Source organism: Chanos chanos, chromosome 1, assembly GCF_902362185.1.
Source record: "Chanos chanos chromosome 1, fChaCha1.1, whole genome shotgun sequence".
Taxonomy (NCBI): Eukaryota; Metazoa; Chordata; class Actinopteri; order Gonorynchiformes; family Chanidae; genus Chanos; species Chanos chanos.
The window spans coordinates 16310129-16335663 of NC_044495.1; the positions used below are offsets into that span (position 1 = coordinate 16310129).

Sequence of the window (25535 nt, forward strand, 5' to 3'; positions counted from 1 at the left end):
TATTTCTCCAATACAAATTTGAATCAAACAAGTGGAAAGAAACAGGAATGCCTGATCATTGTGTGTTAAGATCATTTCTTGTATTTGAATGTGTGTTGTCATTTTCCTCAAGATCAAGGGAAGATCAAATGTTCAGTTTGAAAGGATTTCATGCACAAAGAAACAATTGCTAACTTCAGCAAGTTTCATTAATATTTCTGCCACTCTATTTTGCTTTTTTTTATTATTAAGTTTATTAAGTTTTTCTATTATTTACTAAACAGAGAAATATTTCCCAAAGGTATTCAGACCCCTAGCAAAATGGGTAAAAATATAATTTTTCAACAATTGTTTGGATGTTAGGTACAAAATGAGATATCATCAGTCTCAGTGAAAACAAGTAATTTTCAGGATATGTCCAAGCTGGAGAAACTATAGTATGAAATTTGTTTATTGGTTTGTTTGCTTGTTTTGCTCACTAGTAAGGTGAGAGTGATTTTGAAGCTGTAGGTCCCAAATTCACTTAAGATTTTTATACTCTCTCTCTCTCTCTCTCTCTCCCCCTTTGTCTGCCTCGCTCTTTTTTCACTGATTTAGCTGTTAAGTATATGTGGCATGTATCCAAACAATAAACACACAAACCACAAAGAGCAGAAGAGCATGCAACATTGACACAGATACAAATAGAAGTTACAAGAAACAACTGGAAAATGCTGGAATGTTGTCTCCACAGCACTGACCTCCTTTGCCTCTCCAGAGTTGAGAATTAACACCTCCTCAAGCTGTAGCCTCACTTATCTCAGTCAGCCGGCTGAGCAGAATGTGACACACGTTTTTACCTCTGCCCACGTCCATCTCTCTCTCTCTCTCTCTTTCTATCTCATTTCAGCAGCTGGCTTTACCTGCATGCATCAGTTAAAACTCCATTATGACAATCTCCTTGACCTCTGCAAATTACGCAAGATTCGAAGTGACAACAGCAGACTCGTTAAATCGGGCTCATATTATATAGGGAAACATAGTCGAACACATAGCCAGGTCTTCCAAACGCCTTTTACGCGCATTATCCACACGCGGAGTCCCCAAGCGGCACTTGACTCTGTGTTTATTGTGCATGTTGAGGATGTCAGTGCAAGAGGCCCAAGCATAAATACATTGATAGCTTTACCAGAGCCATAACAGGTCTTGCCTACAGCCTGTGCTAATTCAGCAGCACTTTAAAACTGCAGACTGCGCATGTCTCTTTAAGTGATGAGCGTTGCTTAATGCATATCAACAACCACAGAAACATGTGCAAAGTATGTAGGAAAATATAGAACATACTGCAAGGCATTATACAGAGGATTCATAAAGGAGATAATGTAAGTACATATGCCTTAGATAATAGTCTGTTTAAATCCCCATGAGATGCGCTTGTGGGTTAATATTAACAATGAAAAAAAAAAGTCTGATGGTTGGAGACGTGATGTTTTACTGTTCAACCAATGGTGTTATGCAACTGGGATGAGGATTGACCAATCAAGACAGTGATCTGGATCTTTCTGTTTTATAATCCCTGGAGTAGGGGCCATCAGTGCAGCATATGAAGAGTTACCTAAGACACTGAATGCACTAATGAAATGAATCTGTTTTTCTGTTTTATCACATGTGTCACAAGCAGCTCCAGGATCCAGCTGCTTCTTTCTCACCTGTGGGCCCCCCATTTTCTCTCTCTCTCTCTCTCTCTCTCTCTCTCTCTCTTTCACTCTCTCTCTCTCTTTCACTCTCTCTCTCTCGTTCTCTCTCTCTCTCTCCCTTTCTCTACAGCATTAGACGTGTTATAATAATTTCTCTCTCATCACCCAGACAAATACATATGTGAAATTGTGCTTAAACACAAACAGACAGATCATAGACATGCACAGACACAGAGAGAGAGGAAAGAGAGAGAGAGAGAGAGAGAGAGAGAGAGAGAGAGATTTGTTCTAACATAATCAAGGACAGCGTATTATTTTGCATCCTCATCATAAGGAATGTGGCAGTTCATGACTAACTGAGTCTGAATGAATTTACAAAATGGCATCAGCTCTCAGTAACTAATTAGCACTTCACATAGAGAATCCCCTGCTCTGCTTACAAGAGATCAAACAAGGATCCTGCAGTCAGATGGCAAATCGACAAACATGGGCATTGTACTCAATGCTTTATCCTACCCGTTTCAGTGTTTGTCTCTTAGCTGGTGGCACTATTTGAGAAAACCCTTTGCCAGTGGATGCTTCTCTGAGGATCTGTGTTTCTACCCCAGTTTTTTCTTTCTCTATGTCTGTCTCTCCCTCTCTCTCTCTCTTTTTCACCCACGCTTGTTCTCGCTTGTTATTTCTGTCAGTGCACCCCGAACCAATCTGTAATCACTCCATCTGTAATCAGACATTCCTTTGCATCTTACAGTCCCAGCATGGGCTATTGGACTATCCAGCGTCACTCCTGGGTAATCTACCCCCCACCATGGCTGTCCACTCCTCTTAATATTCTCCACGGATCTATCTTATTGACAAAATGCTTTCCTGATGGGTGCCCAACCAATGTTGCTAATAAACTTCCCAAAAATATCTACATTTCCTGAAAACTCTGTTAATTATTCTAGAGACGCAACCGAAAAAAAATAATGTCATGTTCACATTTAGTTCAATCATCGCTGAAACTCCGCAGATCTCGTTGTAGCGTCCTTGAACGAGTTGTTACATGAAGGTTGTGGAGGTTTAAATGTTGTAAAGCGGCCTCGTTTTGACTACGTCTCCTCCTCATTTTTCTTTCCAAGTCGCACATTATGACTCAGCACAGACTCAGGGCTACAGCAGTCTGTCTGCATCTCTCCTCACTCCCTTACAAAAAAAATCACACCATTAAGTGGGACACATTTGGACAAACTTTGCCGCTCTGTCTTTTGGAATGAAGTTAACTAGGACAAAGGCAGGAGAAATCTGTGCTTTTGGGCCTCCCCGTGTAGGTATGAGTCAGACAAGAGTCCAATGCGGTGTGACACAGCGTAATGCAGAGAGGCCCGGCTCTCGTTTTATCTTAACAAAGCTTTCGTGTTTTATTGAAACACACGTCCCAGAGAGAAAAAAAAAACAACAACCCTCAAATACCCAAATGAACATTCAGTCAGTCGAAACTCCCGTTTATTTAAAAAAAATGTTTAGAAGCAAAGAACAGGAGTGAGCAGGAGAAAAAAAGGCTTTCCTCTATTTTTATTTTATTTTATTCTATTTTATATTTTTGAGCAATCTTGATGTTGTTTCTCAAGGGTCTGAAATTTGTTTTTGGTGATGCCTCATTATGTGGCACAATGGTTAAGCGTAAAAAACTCTGAATAAACATTTGGCAGTTTTACGGCTGTGTCTGTGAGGCAGATGAGATGTGTTACCTGCCCGGTGCCTGCAGTGATGGAGGTGACTGATGGTATACTTGGAATTTTACTACCAACCATAAAGTCACAGGTGGCTGCAGCGCTGGCTTGGAGGCAAGGGCTATTTTACTGCTTTTCTCTCTCTCTCTCTCTCTCTCTCTCTCTCTTTCTCTACCCTCTCACTCCATCAGAAAGCTACAGTAATATTGCTCAGGGTCCATTTGAGTTTGCCTGGCCTGACCTGTGCCTGTTGAAATATTCAAACTGCTTTCAACTGCAAAGTCACATTCGTTTAATCTGTTCAGAGTGGGCTTTCCTGTTTTCACTATGTGACTGGATAGTCCTGTGATATATAGGTGGTGGTTTTTGCCCAAACACACAGATTATGAACTTTTCTGATGTCTGCATTTTTGTTGAGCGTCCTTGTTATTTTTCTGTGTATTTTCACCAGCTGTCTATCCGTGTTTTTGTTTGTTTGTTTTTTGTCATCTATCATTCACAGTCTGAGGTAAGGCAGGAGTCTACACCCCCTCCCTTTTTTTTTTTTTTTTTTTTGATGTGGTTATGGAATGATTGGCTAGTCTCACGGGCCTTTGAAACTGCTGATTCTGAAATCAAGGAGCTTGTGGTATTTTGATAGGTGTCACGGAGGACACAAAGTTTGAATAAAGTAAAACATTCTATTATAGTTGTTACAAAATAACGGCAGCTCAGTGATCTTGAAGTTTTTATCACATAGGCCAATCTAACTGAAGACTACTGAATCAAAATGTTGAGAATAATCAAAAGGTATTTTTACTTTGACTTCTGTTTTTTTTTTACAGATTTACTGCTTGTTTTGTGCTTACAAACCACAGGCACATGAAAGGCATTTTAAGGTCCTTCTCCATCTGTGAAAATCTGCTTGCCTGCACTGTGGAAAAAATAGACTGAGGATTGGGGGGGGGGGGGGGGGTGGCTTCTAGTGTGCAAGGCTAAAGCAGAAAGGCTTTGAGCCTGCTTTCAGTGTGAATGGAGCAACTGATTAGTACACCTGTCAACTTGCAGCAGGTAAAAGTGGTGTGGTTCTATAGCATTGTTGTGCAAGTGATGGATGTGACCTGATTTTTATTTCGATTCAACTAAATCAAGGAGTGTTATGTTGCCAGTGGAACACTAACAGAACTGATTCTGCTCAGAACAAATTGATGAGGAAAAAGATTCATTTTCAAGCTTTGTGGTTAATCACACAGCATCTGAACCAGCTGTTGCAAGAGTTTTGTACATGGAAGGTTGTCATGACAACATTTTCTCGGTTCCCTACAGTTACACTTCAGAGATATCAAGTAACATTTCTGCATCTGACAGCCAATCACAGTCTTCAGAGAGGCGGAGAATGACAGCAGGCAAAAGTTTGAAAGGCACTTTATAAAGAAGCCTGTGCCATAAACTCCTGCATTTAATGTAAATGTCAATCTTCATTTTGATTTTTGAATGTTCGGAATTCATTGTTTACTTTTAAGAGCCTCTTCAGAAGATATCATCCCGTCAATTTTTAGGAAGAGAGACGAGAGAGAGTTTGAGTTCATGCCTATTACATGAAGGAAATCACCTGGACTACAAATACATGTTAACCCATGTGACCTTTCTTTTCTCATGTGTTTCATACTTTGAGTGATTATAACAATTTTGTAAACTTTCTTTTGTAGCTCTGAAATTTTGGGATATAGAGGGATTTTCACACTGTTAGAACTAGTTTTTCAAGACTAATATTCAGTGGACTAACCTTACATTTCACTGCAGTGGCTTTTTAATATTAATCTTTCACTGTTACTAACAACAAAAAGATTCTTTTCAAGATTCTGTGTGCTTTAAAGTCCTCTTTCTCCTGAAACCTGTCAGAATGAAGAACTTTACTGTTTCAATACAAGTAATAGAATATTGATACTTCCTGTTTCCTTCTGCAGCGATCTCTAGAGAAAAAAAAAGGAAAAAAAAAAACATATGAATAATTTTTGTATTAGTAGTTTCAACCGAGAATAGCTGGAAGGTGTATCCTTTAATCATGTTCTGTGTGCTGAAGCTCCCAGGCAGATATGTGAGAGCAGACTGACCTTGGATGAAGGTTAGGGTTAGTGGGTGAGGTAAGAGATAGGTTACGATTAGTGTTTTGGCTTATGTGGCCATAGAACAACTTCAACGGCTTAAAAGATTGATAGTACATTCATTTTGATGTAGAAATATTTTGTAGTCAGCAAAAGGCAAGCAGTACCATATCAAATCTATAACACAGTGAAGATACTCTTGAGTTGGAGGTTCAAATAGATTCAAATGGGAAGGTCGACGTCATACGTGACTTTCGAGGCGTGATAAAACAAAAGTGAAAGAGAAAACTATACATTTCATTTTGAGGGTTTTTATGGCACACACTCACAAGATTAAACATAATTGGGAGAGCACTCAAAAACAATGCCCTCCTACATGTAGTCATAAAAATGTAGGTGTTATTGGAATGTAAAAGAAATCTTAAATTAACTCTATGCAACTCCATGAATTTTTTACTCCAAAAAACTCGACATTCTCAAATGCACTGCAGGGGAGAGTAAGCTTTTATAGTCTGGAAAATGTGTTTGCTGTGTGAGGGAGCAAGTGTAACAAGGACATTTATATGCATCTCATCAATATTCCAAAAGCACAGGCTTGGTATATGACTCAGTCCATTCATACTTAAATAAGCTATGGTCCGAAATTTTAGAATACCATTGTAAAAATGGAAAGTAGCATTGCTTATAAACAACACTGCTGTGTGTGTGTGTGTGTGTGTATGCCCATGTATACTTTGCACAGAGTCCATGGGCTTGACCACGGACTCAACCCTCAGGCACCAAGTTTATATTTAACTCTTCTCTCCCTCCCTTCTTCTTTTCTCTCTCTCTCTCTCGCTCTCATTATGCTATCTAGAAAAGTCCATCCAGACTACCAGATTTTGCACCATTGTGGTCATGTGCTTGTAAAAAAGCTGACAAAACTTCATTTGCTCTTCTGTCTGTCCACATACAATCCATTCATAGTAGATAAATAAATGTATGTATGTATGTATCTGTCTCGCTCTATCTGTACAACTACACATTCTTCATTCATATGAAGTTGATGGTATCTGAAAGACAAGGTTAATTGCAGTTAATGCTGTCACTGTAACAAATATTGGTTCGTGAATAGTCAAGTGAAACATAGCATCAATAACCCAGTCAGTGATCTAAAGTTTGAGGCTGCCCTTGGTTCTTTTGTATGGCTAGTACATGGCTGTAAATGTGGATGAATATTTCATGGGGACAGATGCATTCACAGAGAATGTGAGGAACAGACTGTTCAGTTAGTCCTCAGCGTGACTCATAAGGAAAGAGATTAGTCCTGCAAAAGTAACATTATAACTGAAGTTAGAGCATTTTACCACACTCTATTAAGTGATCATTGCATTGGGAATCAAAGCTTCCATCCATTCTACTGAAACTGAATATTCTGACTGAAGCCAGGATCCAGTGTTGCCCCTGTGACGTCAGTGAGCTCTCCATCACGCTGTTCTGATCGTTTAAAACGGAGTGAGGTGTCAGGGAAAACTGGGGACTCAATTGCAGACTCACCAATGATTGAATAAGATGTTTTATTGTGTCAGGCAACAGTCTTTCAAAACGCTAGACAGAAGGGGGAATCCAAAAAACAAGCAGAGGTCGTACCAAAGGGCAGTCAGAGGCAGGCGAGCAATCCAAAACAGAAGACAAAGGCAAAATCCCTGGGACAGGCAAAAGGTTCAAAAACAGGTACAGGGCAAGGCAGGCAGAGGAGACAAAATCCAACAGGCAAAAAAGTAAAAAAAAAACAGGCAGAGGTCAAACACAGAGGGCAATCAGGATAACAGAAGGCTGGACCAACACACTGAGGAAAGTGGCACGATCTGACAAACAAAGGGTAGAACAGGCAGGGTTTAAACAGACAGACTAATTACAACGTCAGCGAGAGACAGGTGAGCACAATGACGCAATAAGTGAGGGGCAGGGCCAGAGCACATGGAAAACCAAAATAAACAAAAGCACATGACAAAACCAAAAACAAATGACAGCTAACACCAGACATGACCAGCAGGGGCACAACAGAAAATAGAATTTAGAATTTAGAATTTAGTTATTTGGCAGACGCTTTTTACCAAAGCGACTTACAATCAGTGCATCAGTCGGATTAGTTCATGCAGGAACCCTGACATGAGGCTTTAGTGTTGGTGCAGCACACTTAGTCAGCTGGTACAGTGTTTGACATTGTACTCTGAGAACAGACTGAATAAAACACCACTCTTTTGCCTATTTCATCAGAGAGCATAAATATAGAAGTGAAGTACAAAGAATGCACAAAGAAAGCCAATGTCACACAAAACCCCCACCCAAAACGCATTTATGCATTTGTGTGTTTGTGTGTTCGTACATTTGTGTGCTTGTGTGTTTGTGTATTTTTACATTTGTGTGTTTGTGTATTTGTACATTTGTGTGTTTGTGTATTTGTACATTTGTGTGTTTGTGTGTTTGTGTATTTGTACATTTGCGTGTTTGTGTGTTTGTGTATTTGTACATTTGTGCAGTTGTGTGTTTGTGTATTTGTGCATTTGTGTATTTGTGTGTTTCTGTATTTATACATTTGTACATTCGTGTGTTTGTGTATTTGTACATTTGTGTATTTGTACATTTGTGCATTTGTGTATTTGTGTATTTGTACATTTGTGTGTTTGTGTATTTGTACATTTGTGTATTTGTGCATTTGTGTATTTGTACATTTGTGCATTTGTGTGTTTGTGTATTTGTACATTTGTGCATTTGTACATTTGTGCATTTGTGTGTTTGTACATTTGTGCATTTGCTTGATGATTCTTTTGTTCTGAAAGGTGAGTCCACGGCATCCATCACATGAAACAGCAAACTGAAGCAAAAATGTCTCTGTCCTCTTCAACACTGCACATTGCACAAAGATAATTTACTTGGTCCATGTGGGTGGGTGTCTTTTCAAGAGTCATTCTCAGACCAATCAAGCACCTCCCAGTCTGTGTCTGCTCCTCTATCACTGCTCTAATGAAGCGTGAATGTGTCCCACAAGCTGACCTTGAGGGTTTGTGTGTGTGTGTGTGTGTGTGTGTGTGTGTGTGTGTGTGTGTGTGTGCGCGTGCGTGCGTGTGTGCGCGTGCGTGCGTGTGTGTCTGTGTGTGTGTGTGTGTGTGTGTGTGTGTGTGTGCTTGTGCATATATGTGTGAGTACATTCTCACATAATCCTGTCTGAGTCACTGATGGTCTTACATCTCCTGTCATTTCTCATGCTTCCTACATACACTTACAAAGACCTCTACCAACCAGAATATAAACAAGGACAGTCTTACATTGTATTTCAATAAATGAAGAGAGAAAGAGAGAGAGAGAGAGAGAGAGAGAGAGAGCGAGCGAGCGAAGTTCAGAAGGTGGCAAAATGAACATGACATAGCTGTCTTCCCTCTATGAAACTGGCTGTGTATCAAACACCTCCTCCTCTCTCTCTCTCTCTCTCTCTCTCTCTCTCTCTCTCTCTCTCTCTCTTTCTATCTCTCCTCTCTCCCCAACTGTTCATCTGTAATCACAGCTCTTGCACTCCACTCTGCATATGTGTGTGCCAGTACAGCTGCCCTCTCCTGCCTGCCAGAATGGGCTTTCCTGAGGGGCACAGGGATGTCTGACGGCAGGGAGCGGGACTGCACCAGGGCTGGAAGCTAAATGCTGTTTGGCTTTTAGCTCCACTCATTTTCCCACCCCCACCCCGACTGCTGTCTCTCTCTATCAGGAGCAGTGGGGCGGGTGGGTGGGGAGAGGTTGTGATGAATAGCAGCGTTCTCACAGAAAGGTGCATCTCACAGAGAGGTGTTCTGCTCAAAACCTTTTGGTGAAATGCATTATCAATCAGCAGAGCTGAGCTGGACAGGTGCTTCCTGCTGTGTCCTGCTGTGTTCCTGGCCGACAGGTTGACATTCTTGTCTGTCTAAAAGCTAGAGAGGACTGTTTCCAGAACGTTTTTTTTTTTACTCCTGTTAATCACAGTATCTGTAACTATGCAACTAAAATATTCATCAGTTATTAATGACATAATTTCTAAAACAACTAAAAGCCTCTCACAGGTTCTTGGTTTACTTTAGCAATGTATCTGTATTGTATTATTTCTATGGCAAATTGTGGTAACTATGCGTCTGTGAGTTTAAAAGCATTACAAACAGCCGGCTATTACTGGACTGAGTTGAACCAAGTAAACAGTTCCTCTGCATATGATTACACTGATCTGGTCAGCAATTCCTAAACCATTTTCAAAAAATGTTGAGAAAGTTGAGAATTTGTGAAAACACATTGAGAATGAACCCAAATCTCTATATATGCATCTATGTATGTATGTATGTATGTATCTATCTATCTATCTATGATGTAGATTTGCAAGCTTTGCATTTCAGTCTCACATAAATTATTTTTCCTTTCCAGATTAACGCAAAGAGACGGATAACAAAGCACCAGCGACCCTTGAAACTACTCCACACATTCACGTGCTGATCATATGCTACCATCACAGGAACAAACAAAGCCAAGTAACATTACCTTGAAATGATTAGGTAATATATTGTTAATGTGTCCCTCTTAAGAAGCCGTCCTTGATCTTTCTTTCTTTTTTTTTTTTTTTTTTTATTCAGTAGACTCAAGGCGATTCAGGCAAGTTCAGCATCAAAACACAGATTAATGTTGAATTGTAATTTCCTCCCTGTCAGTTCCATTAATAAGTCTTTGTTTTAGTGCTGAGGCAGGGTGATATTGAACAGGTCAGATGATTAAAAAGTCATTGAGGATCTACTCAACTGTTTCAGAGAAAGCTTTGAATTAAATGGGTAATGTATAAACACCCTCAAACCATGTATGACACAGATTTCATAATGATCAGTCGGAAATTCACAACTCTTCAGATTAGTGTTCTTTAATTTATTCTTAACAGTTCCCTTTTTTAGCACAGTAATGGAACAGCTCGTTCAATACATCATGATTATAAAGCTCTTGATTAACTGAATTAGGGGACGGAGTTTTAGAGCGAACCTTGAAATATTTATTTAGACGGCTCCTTTTTCACACACTTGCTGAAATCCGTAATGATGAGGTGTCTCTGAAATATATTATCATGCAGGACATTAACTGAAAATAGATGTATAAGCTAACTTTCATCACAGTCTGAAATATCTACTGGGATTTTAAAATAAATATTTTTCACTTTTAAACGATAAAAACAAGCACATGGCTAGAGGCACATCACACATTCCCCGCTTGCTTTTAAAATCTTTTAAAAGCAAATATGCAAGCGTAGCGTGATGAATTTTTTAACACTACAGTATGCTGAAACTGTACAACAGGATATAGCATACACTTCCTTAATGTAGCAACACAACAGTATAGGTTAAATGTTAACATTTTTTATTTTTTAAGATTCTTGGGAGGTATAGTTGTTTGTGTGTGTGTGTGTGTGTGTGTGTGTGTGTGTGTGTGTGTCAGCAGTGCTAATGGTTTTGAATGGCTGACAGGAATATAAAATGATGCATCTGTTAAAACTGATCCTGAGCAGGTGATGAGATGACAGGTAGATGATGCTCATTCATTGCACCGCTGAGATGAATGGTTTTTCAACCTGAGTTGACTCTGAGAAGTGGATTTCACTCTCAATGAGCATTAATCAACTGCAGATTAATCTGCTGCATTGCACAGTTCTCTGCCACCTCACAATATGCCTCTACTTACTTTTGTATACTTTGTGATGAATATGAATACTTTTTCTTAGATTTAGTCATTTTTTACCCCTCTTTTTTGAAAATACACTCATTCTTTTCTATGATTCATGTGAGTTATGACAGTTTCAGTCTGAATAAACCACTTCATGCTGATATGGTGAACTCGGGGGTTGTAAAAGCAATCAGATATTATACTTGAGTTAAAACAAAGATACAAGCATAAAAGAATGACTCTAGCAAAAGTGCAAGTCTCAGATTTTCAAAAAAGTGAATGTATGGTGCAGTCTAATTGCAGGCTAATCGCTAAGCTCTGACGTACTGTAGACATACCTAAATAATCTTTTGAAACTTTCCATTAATAGACATTTTCCCAGTAGAGTGGCATGTAGAAAACTAGCACTGGCTACAAGGCTTTGACAGTTGCCAGGTGACATACTCACCGTGGCAGTGAAGAGTAGCTAAGCTCATGAGCTAGGCTGACGAATACCTACGATCTTGCACCTGTTTTGTGTACATCTGCACTAGTTAGGTCCTACTGCAGCAATGTTTAAAATGTCACACAAAAAGTAGGATTCCTAGACATATTCAGTCAGTTACCACTTGACAAAACAAAAATGATTTAAAAAACAACAACAACAACAAAAACAACAAGACAAAGGCCTATGACTGACTGTAACAATTGCAATAAGTAACAACGGTTATCAACAGATACGGATTAGAGTAAATTTATGTGATTTCTTCATAGATGTAGTCGGGCAGAAAGTAAAAGTTGATCATATGGTAGATGTTCCATTTTAGTACAAATCCACTGATCCACTACCTCAATACAGTGATGAAGTAGTGGGCTCTCGTGTGGAACTGAACAATCTCATTAATCTCAGCTCAACAACACTCTTGCCGTTAGATGGGTGGATGGATTGATGGGCAGACAGACAGACAGATGGGCAGACAGACAGATGGGCAGACAGACAGATGGGCAGACAGTGGATGACTGCCTGTGTGGTAACTATGAAAATAATCACACCAGCCCAAGTGTTTGTTTCCCACAGTGAAAGGCTCTGTTATGGTGTGGGGGTGCATTTCCTGTAGTGGTTTCAGTTCACTCAAACCCTTAGCTTGTGGTAATAAACACACAACCATTTTAAGTGATAACCTTCATCTAATGGTGGTCCATAATTATCCTGATGGGAATTCTCTCTTTCAGGACGAAAATGCGTCCAACTACAGAATTCTCATTGAATGATTTGATGAGGATGGAAACCTTGAAACCATATGTCATGGCCATGGGCGTCAAATGAACACTTAACAGGAGATTCTCAGGTGGTACCTCTGATGCCATTTTCCATCACCATCAACAAAACACCAATTGATGGAATTTCTTTTCACTATAGAGACTCAAATTACTCCAACAGATAGTTTTTCTTTTTCTTTTTTTTCTTTTTTTGCCCTTACCTACTGACAGTCAAATAGATAGATAGATAGATAGATAGATAGATAGACAGACAGACAGACAGACAGATAGATAGATAGATAGATAGATAGATAGATAGATAGATAGATAGATAGATAGATAGATAGATAGATAGATAAAATGACCTGTTACAGGGCCTATGTTTTTGTTCTCGTTCACAATACAGAGGAGGGGAGTCATAAAGGGAGACTGGTGATGGAGGTGGCTGAGAGAAAAGGGGAAATTGTAGGAATGTTACTGCTGTTGAGAGAAAGTACATGACAAAACAGCAGGAACATAGATCACTCACTACATTGCCTTTAGGTCCGCCATCAGCTCTGTCTGAATCTACTGAAATGTAGCACTCAAACACAAAATGTAGCCAAATTGGAGAGAAGAAACCAGACCAGTTCTGTATTAGGGCAAATAAATGAAACAGTACGTTTTTCTGAAGCACCACAGACGTTTTTCAACCGAATAAGAATCGTGCTGCAAAACAACCATCCAAAATAGCACATCAGCTATGATTCACTCCAGTCACTTAACACAGAAGTGATAAGCAATGCAACCAAGGCTAAGTACAGACTCCAGAGAATGCACCCAGAATCTTGGTGACCGTGAGAGGGTCCATTGCCGAAATACAAACACAAGAACTCGCTTGTACCCTGATATGCCATGATGTTTTCAATGTTTGATTTTTGATGTATTTTGATGCATGGATGCACCATAGAAGGCGATCTGGATACGTGCGTCACGTTCAAAAGCAACTGCCTTACATAATTCACACATCCATCCTACACTCTCTCTCCTCTCTCTTTCTTTTTTTCCATGCTCTCCGCAGGGGTGTAAAGGAGTGATGTGACCTGAGGAGGGTAAATGAGGAACTTCACATACGCTGAGTGAATGGGTTTTATAAAGGATTTCAGCGCTTCAATTTAAAGTACTTTATTGTGAAAAAAATGAGGCTCTATAGAAGCTGAATAAATGTATGGGATTCTTTAATCTTTATTTTTTGCAGAGACTGTGCTCACCAGGAATTGTTTGTTAGGTATTCAAAATTTTGGGTTGTTGGAGCATTTTCAATTATGCATGAAATTGTCAGTGCTAATTAAAAAAGGCAGTCACGTTGCTTTTGTCACACTTATCTTGTTCCTGCGGCCCAGTTTATGAAAAATGACCTCAATATTTCATTAAAAAAAGAAAAGGTTGAAGCAGACTAATTGGGTGTATTTATAAAAGGGTTTGGCCTCTTAATGCACTCTGAAACACAGCTTTATGCTCTTTTTTCCCCTCCTCTCATCCATACATTTCTCTGGAGTATATGACAGTGTGACTTCCATAACCTTCACAAGCTCTAGTGAAACATGTAAAACGCACACTTAAACCCCCCCACACACACACACACGCACGCACACACACACACACACACACGCATACATGCCATAAACGAGTGTGCACAGGAATACACACAAGTTTCTCTTAAGCAGGACAACAATTTGTCCTTTAATAAGTTGTCCCAAGTCTGACTGAACCCTGCCTTGAGTGCAGGTTGTCTCAGCAAATTTACTGCTTACATCCTCACTCACAAAGAACAGCTGTGATGTGGTTTGCTGATAAACAAATGTGTGTGACTGCAGACACAAACACACACACACACACACACACAAATATGGACACAACGTGTAGTATGTGAAAGAGGGGACTTTTTTTGACAAAAAGATGCCCTATCAGAGTGGTAAATTGGCTGGATTTATAATGATCATCCACTGCAGACATTTTTCATGTTGAATCAGTAGAAAATCCTAGATAAACATTTTTAAGTTGTCTTGTGCCCATACAGTAAACAGGTCTTTGATTCTGTGGCTCAGTGGGTTTATCTGGCTTTTAACAGCCAAATGCTGCCAGGGCTTTGGACTGGAAAATGGTTGGGTCCCTCAGGACAGATTGTGATTTTGGATTTGGTGGTATAATTTTTCTCACTACTATAAGAACAACGTAGATGTTAAATAGAATTAAACACTGGCAACTTGTCAATGTGGAGGGCTGTTAGTCACAGAGTTGATATTAAAGTCTCTCTCTCTCTCTCTCTCTCTCTCTCTCTCTCTCTCTCTCTCTCTCTCTCTGTGTGTGTGTGTGTGTGTGTGTGTGTGTGTGTGTGGGAAGGACCCTGTGTTCTGATCCAGTCACTCAGGGCTCTACCTACGCAGAGCCCCTGTGGAGAAAATACCAAGCTCCAATGTGCCATTTCCTGCACAGATAATCAGAAGTAAGACAGAAAAAGAGGTGAGCCCTTCTTTTTTTCTTTCTTCCTTTTTTTTCTTTTTCTCACAATCTGAGCTGTTGGAGCATCTGAGGGTTCTCAGTTCAGTGTGAGTGAACTGCTGCTATTCATTTTTGTCCCTGCTGGTGTGTGTACAGGGCAGAGTTGAGGTGCCTCAGTCATAATTTGGCATTGTAGATCATTTACAGAATTAAGAACAATCACATATATGGGTCAAAATTTGGAACACTTTTTTATTATGAATGAACTGAATATTTTAATGGATCAATTCTGGCAAATAAGTTCAACAGCAACACATTTCAGTCAATTACTTGCCATGAGAGAAGTCACAGCAATTGCTATGAGAACAGTAAGAGAAATCCTCGGCGTTTGTCCACTAGGGCATACCGTAGTTCGGAGTCCGGAAACATGGCTTACAGGAAACGAAGGAAGTTTTCCAACAAACAGATGTAAGAGTGTCATTTTTAAAGTATTTTATGTTTATTCGTTGAAATAAACATACCTGTATTGCTCGGATGTTTTTTGATGTCACGATTAATGATACCGTCTTGAATGAATTAACTTGACAAACTTCGTAAGCCGTGGTAATAAACGGCAAGGAGATGGGCACATATTTCATAGCGAATCGACATTGGTTAGCTTCCAGTATTCATCACTTTAGATTTGTTTACGTGGCAGATAGACATAGAGCCTACGGTTTAAAGTACTAAATTTGGATACTGTTTGCATGATTTTAAATACTGACGATTTGCTAAGTTGTGATTGTCGTTCAGTAGTGACACTTGTTCGAAAAGCTCTGATATTTAAGATTTCAAACAGCAACAAATCACAATACCCATTTTGATAGAATAGGGTCCGTAATCGGAGTATAAACATGTATCACTCAAGAGAAACCCGCAGTATATGGAACGATTTATTTGTATTATGTAATCGAGTGTACACAAATCTGTGGCTCTACAGCTTGTGCACACAAGTCTGCATATGCATCAGTGATTAGCATGATCTGCTGATATAGTAGTTTTTATTGTCTGTCATTATTAATCATATAAACGGTCATGTTTTTCATTAGCTGAGAATTTTGTTCCTGTTTGGATGTTTGCGGAACAACTCACTGACCTGATGTCCTCAGCAAATATCTTCCAGCCAAGTCAACGTCATTCACCTTTTCTCCACTGAATGAGACTAAGGGCCTCCCGCAGCAGCCCCAGTGCAACCATGACTACAAACAACGATTCCACCACGAGCGTGGACACGTGGTCCTCCATCCGCTGTCTTGGTTACCTGTCCAGCCTGAACCTTCTGGTTGCGGTGTGTCTGGGCATGTATGTGCGATGGGAGCACAAATCAGAAACCATGATACTGGTCATCTTCATCTTGGGTCTGTTTGTCTTGGGAATAGCCAGCATCCTGTACTATTACTTCTCCATGGAGACAGCCAGCCTTAGCCTATTCCATCTATGGTTTGGCTTCTTGCAAGGTCTTCTGTGTTTCCTCAACAGCCCTGTTCTGGAGCAAAATGTGAAAGAACAGGTGACCAACTACCTCCTCCTGGCTAGCGTGGCTATTCGGATTATATGGGCCCTGACAGAAGGTATCTGTGGCACCGCCCGGTACCGCCCAACCCTGCTGACCTCCGCAGAGGCTCTAGAACTGCTCGGGTTTGGCATAGCCAGCACCATCCTGCCACTCGATGAAGCTGTAGCCATTGTTACTTTGTTGCTGGCACTGGCCGTGCTCATGGTGGACCTCCGTACGAACTCGGTCCTGGCGCTGCCAGGTCTGATTGTCTTCACTGTTATCACCTCTGTGGCTTTCTTCCAAGCTTTGAAGATCCTAACCAACCCGTTTGCTTTGGCCTGTTACTTGGGCAGGTTAATTTGTGAACCACTGTTGGATGTCTTCTTCAGCGGGCTTTCTGTGACAGAGCGTTGGCTGCCGTTCCTAACGGCCGGGCGCCTGTGGAGAAGGTTCTCTCTGCTTCCGCTCTGCGTGGTGGAACTGGGCTTCTTCGTGCGCTGTGCACTAAAGCTGCGTGATTTGAACTTTTGGTACCTGGTCATCCCGGGTTTCTGTGTCTTCTGGCTCTTCTGGCTTCTGTGCCATGTGGTTTTCCTTGTCACTTTGTGGGGTTTCCACTCCAAGCTCAGTGAGTGCCAGAGGGCACAGGCTGCCCAGCGAATCAACAAACAAGGCCTGGAGAGGGTCATGACCTCCCGCGGAATGCGACATTTTTGCCTTATTTCTCAGCGCCTGGTATTCTTCAGCCTGATGTCCACTGCCATACTGGCAGCTGTCTCATGGCAGGTAAGCCTCAAACAAACAGGACACATACACTCAGGGAGAGAGCCTATGTTGATGTTGTGAGTGGTGTTGAGATAATGATTACATAGAACAGATGTTAGGTTAGATAAAACGTCACACTTTTAAGATGTTAAATAATCTTAGTTGCATGATAAAAATCAGTCAGGTGTCCCAGGGGAGAAGTACTGTCAGTGATACTGGATACCATAATCCCTAGGCATACGAAAGAAATCCTGGTTTGTGGCTAACAGTTGAATTAGGGCCCACAAAATCACTGTGTACACTCACAGTCTCTGCAAGCTTGGCCTTGATGATACCCAGAACAGAGCGCTGTTTATTTTTTAAGGAGAATTTGTTGTACACGCAGCATTGAGCTCAGGTGTAAACATCAACATAAAAAAAACATCAGGTTAAGACAAAGTACATTAAATAAGCAGTCTGACATGTTGCCTAGAGGAGTCTAACAGTATAAAGCTTTGATCCAGTTGTTCTCAGAATGCTGTGAGATTACAATACATGGCAGTTATGACAGAATCCATGGTAAACAGGAGAGGGTAACACTAAGAAATGGGAATACATTTTTCTTCAATAGCTGTATATTTTCGTAGCGACGGCTCCTCTCTCTAGAGTTCTAGTATTAGTGTTTACTGTGTAATAGGCTGGTAAAGATGTGGTCTGACAGTGTAACAGAGAAATGTTGCATATTGGTTGTGTGATAGTTTGAGATAATTGATGTGTGTGAGTAGTGTGTCACGGTGTGTATGAAGGCTGGTTTGTTCCTGTCGCAGGGCTCTGATGGTATCTTTATGAGTGTCTTTCTGCTGGTGCTGCCTATGGAGTCTCTGGCTCATGGACTCTTCAGAGACTTGGGAAACTGTCTTGGAGGAACTAGTGTGGGCTATGCAGTGGTCATTCCTACCAGTTACTGCAGGTACACACACACACACACACACACACATGCACGCGCATTCACACACAAAAACAGACTGAGCAGTTACTGCAGATGTACATGCACACATTTATATGTAGAGATTGACCATGCCCGGCAGGCACACGCATAAACATATACTTGAATGGCTTCATCAAGGCCAGGTTTTTCATACAAGAAACAATAAATAGAACTGCACATGCAGACAGAAATAAACCTTCACTTTTGGACATAGCGAATAAATACACTCACAATGTATAGCACTTTGTCTCTCGTTTCTAGTCTACGTAGTGTTCACGGTTAATACTTTTGTATACTTTAGAGATGATTGAAGAAATAGCCCAGTATCAAACCGTACTGACTGCCGTTTGCCCACAATACATTGATCAGTCTCCTATTTCTCTCTCTCCTCAGCTCACTGTCATGTTTCAGGCCAAATCTTTTTGAGTAGTCTGGTCAGGATCCCATAAAATTAGTGTCAGTGATTTATGTAAACTCCCTAAACACAATAAAAAATGAAGTGCAAAATAAACTAATATACATTAATAAACACACCCTAATATCAGGTCTGTGGGGAGACCAGTGGTCCTGTGATCCTGACAGAGAGAGAGAGAGAGAAGAATAGGAGAGAGGCAGGCCCAGGGAAAGAGAGAATGCATAAGAGAAAGAGGCTAATGATTAAGATGCTGATCCACAGCTTCACAGTGCTCAGTATTCCAGTAGACTAAAAGCAAGCGCAGCAGGGAGGCAGCCCAAGAGAAGAATACAGCCCAGAGTCATCTACCATCTGAAACACACCCTGCTCAGCTTTTACAATCATCAGGGCATCTTTCTCCGCAAGAGAGAGAAAGAGAGAGATTTGTATGAGGAGATTGTTAGGTTGACATACCCTCAGATAGTAAAAGCAGATTTTTTTAGTTTCTTATCTATTTTTTTTTTTTTTTTGGTATGAACTTAAGTTCAAATGTTCTGCGAGAGTGACTGTTTTTGAAATGTTTGAGAGACTCTGCATGCTTATGGCAGCCTGACACAGTTCACATTGCTTTTGTCTGTCTGAGGTCAAACTCAGTGTTTGCCTTTTTTTTTTTTTTTAACCATGTCCTCCTCTCTCTGTTTGTCATTCTACTCATCTTCTCATCATATCCTTTCTGATATCTTACTCTTTCTTGCCTCCTTTCATCTCTCTTTCACTTACTCTACGATGTCTCTCTTCTCACATCTCCTTCACCATTTCTTCTCTTGTGGTCTAAGCCCTTTCATTTCTCTCTCTTTCTTTCCTGGCTTTGGCATTCTTTTCATACCTGTGTACTCCACTGCCCACTCACACTCATAAATCTTTTCTCATTGTGTGTGTGTGTGCAGTCCTGATGGCCAGCCTGTGTTACTGCCTCCTGAGGAGGTTCAGGAGTTGAACGGTCGCTCCACAGCCATGTTGAACAGCATTCAGCGTCTTTTCTCTCATCACTTGATCCAGACGTTTGGCTGCGATTACTCTACCAGCGGTCTGAGCCTGGAAGCTTTGCAAACGAAACTTTGCACATTTCTGGAGCTGTGCACCTCAGAGGGCCCACGACATGACACCTATGTTATCTTCTACAGTGGACACACACTACGGACCGGAGACTGGGCCCTCACAGGTGAGGGAAGAATGGATGGATGGATAGATACATACATACTTACATACAAATATACATCTACATAATGTATTTGACTGACAGTGTAGTATCTGAAGAATAGATGGTATTGTCAGAGGTGGTCTTAATGAAAACACCCGGTCTCACGTTCACTGTGAGACCGTGACAGAGCCAGAACCCTTTCCTTCGTGAACAGTTGGCAGTAGAAGTGTGTAAAGATTTGTTTGGCTCATGTGAAGTAGTGCTTGTCTTGTGCGACCGATGAACCATTTCAGTGTGATACACTCTGGGCTTTTTCACACCTGTTTCGCTTCACTTCAATGAGATTCGAATCAGCAGAAAAAAACAAAACTGACCTGAATCCACTGAAGTATTACAGCACCGTGTATTCATTGCACTTTCAACATAACCGGCATCATGTGACATTTTGGAAATAACATAACACACTCTACAGGACTGCGGTGAAATTAGCACTTTAAAAAGCACTTTGCTTTCCCATCAGTAGTGAATCCCAGTATGGTTGACATGAAATGGATTTATGGATTTATGGATTTGTGACAAACCATCTCAAGCTTTTTTTTTTTTTTTTTTTTTCTGCACACCTGAGTACAGAATAAGCTTTCACGCCGGCTCAGACAAACCAAACTTTGGGAGTAATGGATGTGTGACAGCACCCTCAGATCCTGAGCTTAGCATTAATGTCTTTGTTTAAAAAAAAACGCACAGTGAAATCTTTCAGGCAGATTAACTTGTTATTCATCGAGGATAAGAAATGTCTGTCTCAGCTTAGTCGCAAGAAAATTACACTAGTCGTAAAAAGGCAGCAGACAACATACTGTTGATGAACTTCAGAGAAATAAGAAAGTCATTTTTTGACTTTCTACAGAAGTGTAACTGTTTTATCGTTTCCCCTTTCACTGACCTTCCTGTGTCAATGGTATGGCTGCCAATTGGTTTAAACGTTCACCATCTGGCAGGAAAGAACTGTATTGTGCAAGGTGATGTTGTTTAAAACCTAGTTTTGGGTACACCTGCTAACCACCAAGAAAAATCAGATATTTGGTGTGTAAATGTGGAGATGCAGGTTCACTGCAGAGCAGATGAAATAGGAGTACTTAGTGCATTTTGGCCAGACTACAGGGCCCAACAGGACCAAATACATCGACCCATAATCAGAAATATAGCTTATCGGTGCCAGGGCGGCCACATGTTCTGTAAAATTTGGAATTGCTCCAAAAAGATAAGAAAAATGATGTAATTATGAAAGAATGCATTCAATATATTATGGTGTAAGTGACAACACTAATGGGCACATGTTTTTGGGCTGCTTAAAATGAACATTGATCACACTGTGAGAAAACACGGTGGAAAAAGCAGCTAGCAGCGGCTCCTTTTCATGGTTCCCTGTAATGGAAAAGAAACAGGTATAAAGGCAGCCTGGTTCCAAATGTTACATCTGGTTCCAGTTCTGTCAGAGTGTAGTAAAATGGCATCTGTATTATCATAACCAATGAAACAGGTCCTGTGTATCTCAACACACTCTTACAATTCACTCTATAACCACAGCTCAAAAAACACAATGTCACAAAATCTCCAGTGGCTCTCACTACCACTAGTTCTATCCCTGTCTTAGGTTGTGAAAAGCCCAGTTCTGAAAGAGCCCTCTTCCCTTTATCTCTCCCCTGTTGCCTGGTTTCAGCTTCTACCCCCATGCAGTCAGGGAGAAAGTCTCGTCTGGAGCCAGTGTTTTCCCAACTGTAAAGAAATATCTTATCTGGGCTCCGTCTGGGCCGTGTGCTTTATCATCCTGCTTCTGTGTGTGTGTGTGTCTGTGTGTGTATGTGTGTGTTTTGAGGCTTGTGGAAGTATTAATCCTTTTGAGGAATACAGAGTGTCATGGCCTGTGTCAGAGCATTTGATCAGGCATGGCTGTGTGAGAAAGAGCCAGACTCGTGACACCGAGGAAGGAGTGTACGCAATCTACCATTTCTGTCTGGAATACCAATACACACACACTCACACACACACACTCTCACACTCACTCACTGTCTCTCATTCAGACACACATTTGCTGCTGAGTGCTATTCACAGCCCTGCCATCAGCACATCAGACAGGCACTATCTTCCGCCCCCCCCCCCCCCCCCCGCTTTCTCTCTCTCTCGCTCCCTCTCTCTTGCTTTCTCTTTATTCCTTCGTTCTTTTCACTGAATTTGTGAATGAAGTGCTGCTCTCATGTTTTCTCAGGTGGGAAAAGTCTGCGTCTGGAGCAGATCCTTGATTGGTGGAGAGAACGGAACGCTGGGTTCTGCTCCCGCCTCATTCTGGTTTTGGACACAGAGAATTCATTACCGTGGGTGAAAGCTGTACGGAGGGTTGAGGGAATTTACGTGGCAGTCCAAGGCGCCCAGATGAGTTTTGGAGATGACTTGGAACGGCAAGAGGTCCCCCGCCTTGGTGACTTCACCTCTGAATGGGTGGAGTACAACTGTAACCCAGACAGCAACGTGCAGTGGTCAGAAAAGGGAAGACTCATTTCCGCCACATACGGTGTCTCTAAACACTGGAGTGACTACACACTACACCTGCCCACTGGAAGCGATGTTGCCAAACACTGGAAGACCCATTTTCCAAAGCCTACGTACCCTCTAGTTTCTGTGGCAAACTGGTGTTGTGGACTGAACCTGTTTTGGTTGTGTGGAGTGTGTATGCGGTGTTTCAGGAGACTAAAACAGTCCTGGTTTCCTCCCAGTGTGCTGGACACTGGTCAGGGGATCAAACTGGTACAGTCTTAGACTGGTATAGACTTATACTCAAACACAAATACCAGGAAATGTTGATGAACAATTTGAGCATTATTTTTATATAATATTTTCTTTGTTGAGAACTTGGGTGATGAGGTTTTTTTTTTGTTTTGTTTTGTTTTGGGTTTTTTTTAAGTTAAGGAGGGTGCCTTTTTTCTTTAAAAAGTATTGATTGTATATCGTTGAAATTCATTTTGTATAAGCTCAACCTGTTTTAGTGACTGGTTGATGAAGGATCTTTATATTATATTTAATTTCTGTCATAACTGCTTTTCCAACCTGCCTTAGATAGCGCAAAGGGGCCTTTGTACTCTTTGATTTGAAAACAGTATTTAAAAGTCCTTCAAAGTGTTCTTTTGAATTGAATGCTCTGGTTGCCAAACTTCACATTCTAAAGCGTGATAAAAGGATGAGAGGGTCTGTCTGTATTCTTCGCTGTGTCTGTGTTAACTTAGGCAGCAGCAAGCCTTGCTTTCTTCACAGTAACTTTTCTTAAGCCTTCCTTATGGAGCACTGTAGTCATACAGGCTGTGTTTGTCATTTTCTTTCGTGTCTTTTCTCTTTTTCTCTCTCTCTCCCCCTCTATCTCTCTCTCTCTCTCCCCCTCTATCTCTCTCTCTCTCCAGTACATGTTGTATATAGTATTCTTTTGAGGTTGTTTACAGTTTAACCTGAATTTGCCTGAGAAGGCAAGGAAATGTTGCTGAAAAAAAAAAGTGATTTATACCTTAAATAAATTTGAAAATTGCCTTAAGAAATACCAGTACTGCTTTTCTTGTTAAAATATGTGCAGGTGATAGATATGATTCTGATTTTCAGGACTTTTTACCGGAACCCTCTTTTTTTTTCATTTGTTCCTTTTTTTTTGGAGTTCATCTGGAGAAAGTTATTAACATTGTCGGGGAAATAAACTGAATTTCAGTCAAATTATGACTTTTTTCAACGAGAATACAACCTGGGGCTTTCATTCTAATCCAGTCTTGTGTCAACATGTGTCTGCAGAACATTTTTTAAAAGGTATTATAATGCTTTTTATTGTATCAAACAGAAGGTCAAGGATGCTGTGATACCTGGAGGGATGATTTTAAGCCACAGGAGGGCTTTCTGGAAGAGCAAAAACTCTGTTAATGTCATTTTGTAGCACAGGCACAATGACTTTGCATGTCCCCATGGCTCACAAAAAAGAAAGACAGCATTTTTTTCTTTTCTTATGCGAAGCGAGGAAGTGTAGTGTATATCTGACTAAGGTCAATGATTCATGTGTACAGCAGAAATCATTTATGGGGAGATTAGATTAAGGGCTGGCTTCATCTTCTAAACTGGATTAGGTAATAAAAGGCTGCACTTCTGAGAAACCACAGAGGACTGCTGAGTCAGGTCCTGTCAGTCACACACACACACACACACACACACACACACACGTACACAGGGTAGAACTACCCAGCATGCCTCTCTCTGTAGCTAGGCCCATATGCACTAAATAGAAAATTTTGTCCTGTCGAAAAAATATTTTACACTAATATGGGACAAATTACGTTCGCCACGGTCTATGTGATGATTTGTTCTTCAATGCAGTTAGTCTGTCAAAAGCTCTGAAACGAGCCCAAATATTTTCATAATTCATTTCATCTGGGCATTTTCATCGGCTCTCTCCTCAACCGCTGGATGATCTTATTAAAGGTTATATCTTCATTCAAAATGGCATGTATGTTTGAAGGTTTATGCCAAATTTATAAGATTTTATACCTGTTTAGCATTGTTTCCCGGTGCTCCTCACAATAAGAGTATTAGACCACAGTGTTTCATTTTTGCTCTAGAAATGGCTTATATGACCAAATAGACTTGTCAAGCTAATGGTTGGATCATGACATTTACCTGTAGCCATGCCCTTTTGTCCTTCGTGAACAGAAATCGCTGTCTGAAATTTCAGTCAGAGATGGGCTGAGAGGACACTTCAATCAGGAACAATTGTCTTGGCAAAAGCCCCTTGAGTTTCATACGAACCACTGTTCTCTTTCCCACAACTGCAGTGGGAGAGACAATATTTGCTATAGTTCTAAGGCCACTGTGCAATAAAAAACAACAATGTGTATGATACTTGGTATGAGGTAGGTAGTGTAGGAGCCTAATTTGGTAATAAAATTGTAATCATGAAATATTTATCTTGTTTGTATAATGGAGATACTTTTCTCAACGCATAACACTGACTGATATTTGATGAATAATTCAACCAATTTAACAGAAGCAGCATCTTTTTTTTATTTTATTTTTAAGCAGCAGTGCTTTCAGGAAACGCTTTGATTTAATACCATACATCTTCATAACAGGTTGTTTGAATCAGAGACCTGAAGCCTTGGAGCTGAACAGTCTGTCAGTGTGTGTGGCTCCGGAGAAAGTCATTAGTTCATGACCAATGCAGGTTAGCAGGGATATGTGACATGTTAACATTGGGTCTTTACATTACTGCAGCCTTGCTCCCTGCGGACTACCCTGGACCTAATCCACTCATCCACTGCAGTCCCACCACAACTAGAACAGCCCCTTCCCCGTCACACAAGGGTCTTCCCTAGTGACAAATATGCTAACTGCACTTTAACACACAATGTGAGGGAGGAGATTTTTCCTGTAAAAGGATAGAAAACTGTTTCTACCCAGGAGTCACAACGGCTGTAATAGTTAAGAAAAGCTCTTGTTCTTCTTATTTCTCTTGTATAGTGTGATACAGCCAGGAAAGTTTTGTTATCGTGTGCGTATGATGGATTCTTTTTTAAAATTGCGCTTTCCATTAAATCAGAAAAATATGAGCAATGAAATAGAAACATCTACACAATTTTTCAGCAGCACCGTGTTGAAAAAACATAATCTGAAATGTTGATTTATCTCTCTGGATGTGCCTCGTTATCGGAGATTAATCTAATTTTGCCGTGCTGATGTCAGTGGGCCCTTCGAGGGTCGACTGGGGCCCAGTTCTTTGAAGATT

General features: G+C 40.7%; 1 protein-coding gene across 1 annotated transcript; it reads left to right on the forward strand.

The window, feature by feature from the left end:
* The first annotated feature begins 15973 nt into the window (after window positions 1-15973).
* tmem168a (transmembrane protein 168a) lies at window positions 15974-22694 on the forward strand. The gene is made up of 4 exons (XM_030776911.1): window positions 15974-17194; window positions 17980-18122; window positions 19482-19756; window positions 21999-22694. Exons 1-4 carry the CDS (start codon window positions 16067-16069, stop codon window positions 22544-22546), a joined length of 2094 nt encoding a protein of 697 aa, XP_030632771.1. The 5' UTR covers window positions 15974-16066; the 3' UTR covers window positions 22547-22694.
* The last annotated feature ends 2841 nt before the right edge of the window (window positions 22695-25535 follow it).